The 9,967-nt window shown below is 43.0% G+C and overlaps 1 protein-coding gene across 1 annotated transcript; it reads right to left on the reverse strand.

Moving 5' to 3' along the window:
- Positions 1-1,053: 1,053 nt before the first annotated feature.
- Positions 1,054-9,050, reverse strand: LOC410467. The gene is made up of 5 exons (XM_006564049.3): positions 7,619-9,050; positions 7,109-7,239; positions 6,555-6,795; positions 5,319-6,120; positions 1,054-4,141 (listed from the first exon to the last, which is right to left on the reverse strand). Exons 1-5 carry the CDS (start codon positions 8,424-8,426, stop codon positions 2,674-2,676), a joined length of 3,450 nt encoding a protein of 1,149 aa, XP_006564112.2. The 5' UTR covers positions 8,427-9,050; the 3' UTR covers positions 1,054-2,673.
- Positions 9,051-9,967: the final 917 nt, after the last annotated feature.

Here is a 9,967-nt window from a genome sequence, read left to right on the forward strand (position 1 = left end):
GGGGTGGAAGGGGATACGCGAATTACGCGCCCCGTTCCACGACCGCGCCCCTTTTTTTCAGGCTCCGCTTATTTTCAGACTTAATTACCTGCGATGTTACGGCATAATCAGCGATCGGCCACTCTGCCGGCTACCACTCTGAACGCTATCGATCCACCAGATATCGAAATATACGCGATGAAATATATACGTGAGCATATATCGTTCAGGGAGGATTCCTGGCACACGCCACGCTTTCGAATTCTTAACCTTGAGGGGTCTCTGAAGGGAGTGAAGAAGCGTGTTGCGAAATAGCGAGTTAGAAAGCAATAATAATAGATTTTATTATTTGTTTTATTTATTTTTCTTCTTTTTTCTTTTCTTTGTTTTTTTTTTTTTATTTCGATGAAGATTGTTGACGAGTGGCTTTTTAAATGTGTATGTTTATTTGATATAGATATGTATATATATATATATATATTGATATTTGTGAGAGATCTTTGGACGGTAAAGATTAAAATAAATACAAAAGTTGGTGTACAAAAATTTCGATCGAGGCTTGTTTATTCAGTTATAAGGAATAATTGAGGTTTCGGTTAGATGAAGCGGGACGGAGATAACGGGAAGAGAGAGACGGCTTTATATTCGTTGCATTGCGCGCCAAGGCGTGGCGCGCGTGTCACTTTTGTCTCCGTCCTGCTTTATTTAATGCAAACTTCAATCACTTAATAAATAAGTTTCGATCGATCGAATGAGGTTATTCACAAAATAATCTGGGAAAGAATTTGTCATTTATAAAATTAATTTAATTATTTGATTTTGACGATTTTTCTTTTTTGATTTTTTTTTTTTTTTTAGATGGATTCTCGTCATGGACGTTTGGATTTGGGAGAGATTTTAGCTTGTGAATTACAAGAGAAATGGATTGAATATGAAGAGAATTGGAACTTTTTATATCAAATTAAATCAAAAAAAAAAAAAAAATAATTGAAATCTTAAAAAAAATTAGGAAATGAAAAAATACGAGTAGATAAAATAATTTGGGAAATCGAATAATAATGTACACGTTACAAATATTGTTCGTATCATAATACTTATTATTCACTAATGATACTTGTTCATGGCTTGTCATTCATAAAAATGCACGAATGTGTGTGTGTCTATCTGTATGTATCTCGTGTATAATTTGATTCGCAATATGTGTATGGGTGTATGTGTGTGTACGTGTGAGAAAATTCGATCGATCGATCGATACAAATGGTTCGAATGTGTGTACTTGGTTGATTTGAAACGTTCGTAAGTAAAAGTTAATTACGAAGAGACGAGGACGGGTGTATTGATACGACCGTGTATACATTATAATATATTTTTATCGTTTTGGTATCAAACCGAGGAAGAGAAATACGTGAAATCAACGTGAATGTATTATATACAACGTTACACACACAATGCTTTCCGATAATAACAGTTAAAAAACCTATTTTTTTAAATCGATATTAATAGTTTAACAAACACAGCCTCGCGGTTCGTGAAAACTTAATCGATTATATAACGGAAGATCGTTTTGATCGAGAACGAGTTCCAAAAACGTGTTCCATTTTCTTCGACTCGTTTTCTTCTCTTTCTTTTTTTTTCTTTCTTTTCTTCTTCTTCTTCTTCTTTTTCTTAATCTTATTTATTCCTTATTTTATCGTTATTTTCATCTTCGTTTCAAATGGGTTTTCCACGACATACTTAAAATACGTTTAACATATCCTTCTACTAATACGAATTTCTCGAAGAGTTTAAAATACTTTTTGCGATGCGAGCTGTCCAACTACTTCGAAAATAAACGTCTCGCGCTGCCGATTATATCCAGCGACTACTTTATATCTAAAATATATTTTCACCCCTCGCAGCTGAAACCCCTCGTCTCGTTTTGATTATTTCCTTCTTCTCTCTTTTTCGTTTTTTCGAAAAAGTGTTTTGATTAACTCTATGCTCACTAAAAGAAGAATTACCGTTTTCACGAATTATCACAGATCAATGAAAATAATGAAATTTTTTGTTAACAATCTCCTTCCTCAAAAATTGAACGTTGAAAATTCATTTCATTCATTATGGGCCGAAAAAAGAATGCCCGACGAATTAAAAATTCGAAGTTGATCAGTTCTTAAATATCGTCGACATTAAAAAACCCTATGCAAACTTTCAATCCACTTCTTTTCGACGAAGTTTTCAAAGCTGTTCGGGGGAGATTCTTTTCTCGCTACATGCTGCGCTACTTTTCACATCAAATATACAAAAAGACATCATCAGTAATCGTTCATTTAACCATCAACGATCACATCGGATAAAAAAGAAACACAAAGAAATCGAAAGTAAAACAATACTTAAACGAACAACATTGCTTATAAAAAAAGAAAAAAAAAAACACTTTCTATCAGCTCACATCGCGGCGAATAAGTGTCGAATAATGATCGAACCCGATCCGTCGAAGAATCGGGTCACACACCGAGACTTGGCAAATGGAAAAAGATTGATTCATTGAAAAAAGCGCGATACACGTCTTACAATGCGCATCGACGAGGGACAACGATTATAATCCTATCGTATATGGTGTATACTCGCCTAAAAATCGATTGATATCGTTATTAATAATCTCAGTAAATTTCCCGCCAAATATTATCACAACACAATAATGAAAACCGCGTCTCACTTGATCTCGTACGCGTCCAGGTTACCCTTGCGCCTCCTGTAGACAGCCGGTTCTTGCTTCTCGTTCGTACGATTCGCGTGGACGATCGAGCGTTTCACGTTCGCCCGATACTCGTCCTCGTAAGCGTGAAGGTATAAGTTCTTTAAAAAAATTTGATTATCGAGCTCAGACGGTGGCAGGAATCGTTTCGAGCGGCTCTGCTGTTGGGCCTCCAACTCCTTGAACGTGAACAACCTGGTCTTCTCGTCGTCGTAGGAACTAGACCTCTTCGAGATCCTCTTCCTCCCGCTCCTCCTCGGCGACGAGCCGACAAGGTCGACGGTGTTCTCCTTGTTGGCCACCACCAGCACGTCGTTCAGGGACAACAGCCTCCTCTTCTGACGGGGAGGACCACTGTCCTCCGATGCGTTTCGTATTCGCTTGCTGCGGTGCTTTGGCATTCCTTCTTTGGCAGGGATCTCGTTGTCCAGCACCGAGGACTCGTTGCGAAGAATCGCAGAGGATCGATTATTCCTCGACTCGATCTCCTTCCCCGCAGTCATCACCGGCGTCGTGATCGTGCTGGTGCTCGTCCACGCGGTGCTAGGTGGCGCCACTGTGCCGCCACCACTGCTGCTGTTACCGTTAATGCCAGGAATGGCGGTGGAGGTTGCGCTCGTAGAAGACGTGGAAGACACGGTCGTCGACGATGCTTCCGTCGACGCATCCTCCGTCGTGTCGTTCAATTTGGCCTCTATGATATGTTTGAAGAAGGCGTACATCTCGCCCACTGTGAACGTTGTTCCGTTACGTACGGTGAACTTGTCAATCTTCATGTTTCTCATCAACTCCTCGGTGGCGTTTCGATTCTCTAGCATGGACAACTTCTCCGTCACGTAACTGTTCACGAACTCGTAGAATCCTTTGTAATAATTCTTACGGTGTTTCTTCTTGTCCTTCGATTTCTTCCCCTTCTCCCCCCCGTGAGACTGGCCCTTCCTCTTCGAATCCTTCCGATTCTGCTTCTCGTTCCAACGCATCGACTTGTTGTAGAATCGCATTATTCTCTCGAACTCCCTCTTCAGTTTGATGAATTCCCTTTGATTCCGTATTTCGAAGTCCGAACGACCTCTCCCGGAATTGTTTCGCCTAGATTCGGACAGATCCACGTGGAAGAAGTTCTTGCTCATTGCGTTCAGGAGATCGTGCATGCTCCCGTTCGTGGAATTGTTGGATTGTCTCGCGTCGATTCGTTGCAGTTTACGATAAACGATCTTCAGGAAGTCGATCATCTTCTCCTCGCGGAGACGCGACCTGTTCCCGTGGCCCGAGTGTTTTTTCCATGACGGAGCTTCCGTGGTGTTGTCGTTACGGCTCGAGTTCGAATTCTTCGATTCGAGTTTGTGCTTCCCATGTTCCTTGCCCTTGTTCATCTCCAGATGAAGCAACTTCTTCCCGATCTTGCGGAAGAACTCGATAAATTTTCTGGAAAAAGATTTAATTCGACTTGCACAGATTTTATCGTTGAACTTTTGGAAATCTCGTATTCCATTTTCGCAATTGTATTGGGTTGGCAACTAAGTAATTGCGGATTTCAGTTGAAGTTGATGACGACCTAATCAAAGCAATAATTCGGATCGTCACAGTACAACTCGTGAGATTGCAGAGAAGCTTCATGTATCACATACATGCATTGAAAACCACTTAAAACAACTTGGCTATGTTCAAAAACTCGATACATGGATTCCTCACGAACTGAAAGAAAAGCATTTAACGTAACGCATTAACAGCTGCGATTTGTTAAAGAAACGTAATGAAAATGATCCATTTTTAAAACGACTGATAACTGGCGATGAAAAATGGGTTGTTTACAACAATATCAAGCGGAAAAGATCGTGGAGCAGGCCACGTGAACCAGCTCGAACAACATCAAAAGCTGCTATTCATCGAAAGAAGGTTTTGTTATCAGTTTGGTGGGATTACAAAGGAATTGTCTATTTTGAACTCTTACCACCCAACCGAACGATCAATTCTGTTGTCTATATTGAACAACTATATTGAACAACGAAATTAAACAATGCAGTTGAAGAAAAGTGGCCCGAATTGACAAATCGAAAAGGTGTTGTATTCCATCATGACAATGCAAGGCCACACGCATCTTTGGTCACTCAGCAAAAATTATTGGAGCTTGGTTGGGATGTTTTGTCACATCTACCATATAGTCCTGACCTTGCACCATCTGATTACTTTTTGTTTCGATCTTTACAAAACTCCTTGAATGGTAAAAATTTCAATAATGATGATGATATCAAATCGTACCTGATTCAGTTTTTTGCTAATAAAAATCAGAAGTTTTATGAACGTGGGATTATGATGCTGCCTGAAAGATGGCAAAAAGTCATTGATCAAAATGGGCAACACATTACAGAATAAAGTTATTTAGTTCCATGAAAAAATTGTCTTTGATTTTCTAAAAAAAATCCGCAATTACTTAGTTGCCAACCCAATAGTAATCACAATGCAAAGTAATTTCATAAATTGTATTTCTCCTTTTCTATATTTCAAATTTAATTATATATTATTATTCGATCAGTTGTTAACATCATTGAATTCTGTTTCATTTTCTTTCTAACAAACTTTACGACAAATATTTCCAACTCACCTGTAATTCATAGTGAGATCCTCCTCGTTCACAGACCTCCTACGCCTGCTCCATCTGAGCCTGGGATGTTGTCCAGGGATACATTTGGGTAACTCTTTGGGATGCCAGCTGCCTCCAATGCACGTTGCCCCGGTGGGCCCGTCGTCCAACACGTAACCTTTGTCGCAATCGTACATAATTTGCTTGTTGTTCACAACCTTCCTGACGTAGGGCCTGTAATCGTAGACACCCATGTTGCCCATCAGGAACACCTTCCCGTTCTCGATGAAACCGGGGAAAGGGCAGAACACTTGGTTGCAATGGGGAATGTCCCCGATCCAGTTGCCGTATTGGCACTCGACCGACAACGAGGCGTTCAACGGCCCACCACCGACTATCTCGAACCCGTCCTTGCATTTAAACACCGCCTTCATCCCGTGATCGGTCTTGGGCGCTATCACCATCCCGTTTTTCGGCGATCTAGGCAGCTGCTTGCACCTGGCCGGCGAGCAACTCGGAACAATGGACCACGTGCCATTATTGCAAACCACCGCCGTGCTGTTCGCCGCGAATTCGTAATTCTCCTCGCATGAGACCAGCAATCTCTCACCGTGCTCGACCACGGTCACGTTGTTGATGTGGTCCCTGTCGTGGCTTGCCACCGTGATGTTGCCGTTCTCTATCTGCGGGACCACGCACGGGGCGAGACACTGTGGCACCGGGTAACGCCATTTTCCGTCGATCTGACACACGGACGAGGTGTTTCCCTCGAGTTTCATGTGATCGTTGCACCGGAAAATTATGCTCGCACCAAGCCCGGTACCTGTTGGAATGCGCGTGTCAAGAGGTCAGTGTGGAGAAGTTTTGAGTTTCTTTTTTTTTTTTCTTTTGAACATTCGTGAGTGCTCTATTCTTTTTCTTTTTGATGGTTTATGAAAATGAGAATATGGAATAATAATAATAAAAATTTGTAGGGTATTCGATTCAACGAATATCCGTGTTTGAAACAGTGTAAGTATAATTAACAGGAATAAATATAAATTTCTCGAACAAGAATATATCAAAGCGGAATGAAATATAAATATATATATATATTTTTAATCTAAAAGTTTGTAATATCGATGTTAAATTAAAAAAAATTCCTCGATAAATTCTCGTTCCATTTCAGCGGCAAAAAAAAATATTTTTTCGATTTTCTTCACACTGCTCGTGCTTATTAATAAATAATTTCCTTAGTTGTCCCATCATGCGACTCACCCGCCTCGATATTCTCGATCCAACCGTTGTACAGGACACCAGGTGAACCACAATTAATCTCCTGGCAGGTAGGTGTCTTTCCGGTCCATTTTCTATCTGCCCCGCAACGTCTGGTCGTTGCGCCGACCACCGTGTATCCGTACTTGCACTCGTACGACACGATCGAATTGTATGCATACGAGGTGTACACCGCGTTCCCGTTCACTGGATTCTCCGGTTTCGGGCATTGCACCGTTGTAACCTGAACAGGAAACATTTCTTGGCTCGGAAAGAAACGAGTGCATGAGAACGTTTGAACGTGGAAGGGAGGAAAAGGGGAGAAATGGTTTTTTTTTAAAAAATGGGATATTTTTTAAAATTGAAAAATTTCTATATATATTATATAAAGGGATGATGTTGCAAAATGTTCTCGGTCCATTAGTTTCAAATACCTGAACTAATAATATAGATTGGGATATAATTATATTGGTATTCTTATTTCTATACTATCAAAGGCATGGATATTATTGTCAAAAAAAAAAAAAAAAAAAAAAAGAAAGAAAGGAAATACTTGCTTGGACGCATTGTGGAGATTCTTTGGGGGTCCATGTGCCATCCTCCAAACACAATTTTTCCGCTTTGCCGACCAATTCGTAGCCATCCGCGCAGTGATACGACACGCGGCAGTCGTACGTGTAACATTCACCTTTTAACAAAAGCAATGTGATCTTACGTGACAAAAATTTAAAAGTGTTAAGTGTGCAAGGTATTAAATATTGAATTAAGAAAAGAAAGGAATCGAAAGTCTTATATCAGATACAATGCATGCTTTAATTCAACGACATAGAACGAAGATTAAAATATTATTGATTCCTCATGAAAATTTTATAAATAAAAATTTATAAAACAATGGCAAGCAAACAGTGAATCAAAGATCCAAGAATTATTTGTACAAAAAATTTCGCCCCGGTATCTTAATATTCAATTACAATGTCACAAAGATCCAGACCTCTCTTCCCTCCAATCAGACCCTAAATAAACTATGCTTATTTAAGATAAAGAAAAGAGAAAGAAAATATACGTACCGGCGTGCCATCCATTCGCTATATCCGCGGGAGGCCCACAGACTTTCGGCTCGCATGTGATATCAGGCCCGAACCAGCTAGCAACGCTGTCCATCATCAAACACTTTGCCTTCCTGATCCCGGTAGTCGTATACCTGTGATCGCAGGAATACTGAATGTCGCTGCCCAGATCAAAGGTGATCTGCTCGGCGAGCGCGTTGTGTCGCGCGTTTTTCACTTTGGGCGGTTGGGAGCAAAACGAGCTCGCGTCTTTCTTGCAGGAAGGAGTCGTTCCCGTCCATTTACCGTCGCCCCTGCACGTTCTCTCGACCAAGCCCACTGTGTAGTAATCGGGATCGCAGGTGTAATGCGCCCGATCGCCGAAAAACTTCCCCGTCATCGTCATTACACCGTGCTGGATGTCGCTCAGCACCGGGCACTCTCTCTCGGGCTTGATGCAAGACATCCCGCAAATACCGTCGCATCTGCATTTCTTCTTCTTGCTCTTGCAATCCTCGTCCGTGGAACACTTTCGAAGACACTTCTGACCCAACAAATCCGCCTGGCCCTCGTCCCTAGGGCAAACAGCCGACGGGGAATTCCTCGGGTTCTTGTATATGCGACCGTCGTCGTCCACCTCGGGCTTCGACTGATAACCCTGCTCGTCCGTTTCGTCGTCGTCGTCGTCCTCGTCGTCCCAATCTTCGTCGTCGTCGTCGTCGTCGTCGTCGGCTGCCTGTTGAGCGAGCCTCGCCTCGGAGGCGAGGAAAAATATGCACAGAAGTAGCAGGTGCAACAGAAGTATCCCGCCTGGTCTCATCGTTCTCATCCGACGTCTCTCTCCTAGCTAGCTTCCTAGCTAGCTCGTTGCCACCGCTGCTGCTGCCGCTGCTGCCGCTGCCGCTGCTGCTGCTGCTGCTGCTCCCGATCCACCGAAACGAACTCGACTCACGCGCGAACAGAGGTGGCGTCTCGCCTCGCCTCGCCTCGCCTCGCCTCGTCTCGACGAGGAACAACGGATGGAAGAAGCGTCGAGGGAGGGGTTTATTACGATTTATATTATAAACGTCGGCGGTTCACAAATTGAGAAACGTGTTTTCACTCGGGACGATAATCGGCGGACGCGGTGTGGCCCATTGAATTGGTGGACGCTCTCCGTTCCGGATGCTCCGCTTAAAGTAACAACGGTGGCCGTCTCATCCCGAGCAACCGCGCGCACGAGGACGACGTCGTTTCTCTTCTCGCGACCGTGACTATTAATCGAGTCTGCCTCTTCGGCGTCCAGGAGGATTAGGACGGTGTGCACTCACTCTCTCTCTCTCTCTCTTTCTCTCTCTCTCTCTTTTACTCCTCTCTGCCGCTCCGCCTCTCCGTCCCTCCAACTCCGTGGCAATTTTTTTCTTTATTGTGCGGACTGCGGCCCCGTGCTGCCGGGAATTCGCGGATACTCGCGCATCTCTGCACGCGCATTCAGCCTGTTCAATACATCTCCTCACTCGTCCAGCTTCCAGCAGATGGCGAGGGACAGGGGAGAAACGCGGAATCGGAGTTGCGCAGAAACGTGCCATCCCCTCCCTTCTCACCTGCACCCCCAACGTCCTGCTCGCCCCCTCTTCTCAACCCCTACTTCTCGCTTCCCTACCCTCCCTCCTATCGTGCTCCACAAGGGGGGTGGATTCGGATACATTCCGGTTTTATACACGGTAACAATCGGAAACGCGATTCATTCGCGCAGCGTACGACTCCAAGCGTATCGAATGCTCTCGCCTTCCCCCCGATCGAAGCGAATCTTCTTTCCCACCTGTCGTCCCGCGTGTCAGGCGCGCGACGAGGTGAGGGTTGATTCCTCTTTGAGGAAAAATTACTCTCTTTGAGGATTTTAATTGTGAAATTGAAGTTGTGAAAGACAAGGGATGAACCAGGTATCGAGAAGGATTTCGAAGATCTTTTTTATGCAGGCTTGACAATTCTATCGTTCTCATGAATTATTCGTCCAAATTAATAATATCGTATAAATATGGATAAAATCGATTTTTTCCTTTGCTCGATAGAGGCGATGATTTCTAATTGAAGACCTATCCTACTTTTTCAACCACCCCATCGTGCACATCGATTCGAAAACTGTAAGCGGTGCGCGTGAAATATTTTCCTCGGTTCTCCCATCACCGAGAAATATTTATCAAGAACCGTGGCATGGAAAAATCCAGTTTCTCGCGTCTCTCTCTCCCTCTCTCTTTCTCTCTCTAGTGAACCGTGGGATATTACAACAGGCTTTGTACAAATTCCGTTTAAGAATAGAATGAAAAATGAAAGAGTGGAGAGGAAATATTGTCACTCTTGTACAAAACATAGTTGTTCGACATAGCGTTC

The sequence above is a fragment of the Apis mellifera genome, linkage group LG13 (genome assembly GCF_003254395.2).
Source record: "Apis mellifera strain DH4 linkage group LG13, Amel_HAv3.1, whole genome shotgun sequence".
In the NCBI taxonomy this organism is placed as follows: domain Eukaryota; kingdom Metazoa; phylum Arthropoda; class Insecta; order Hymenoptera; family Apidae; genus Apis; species Apis mellifera.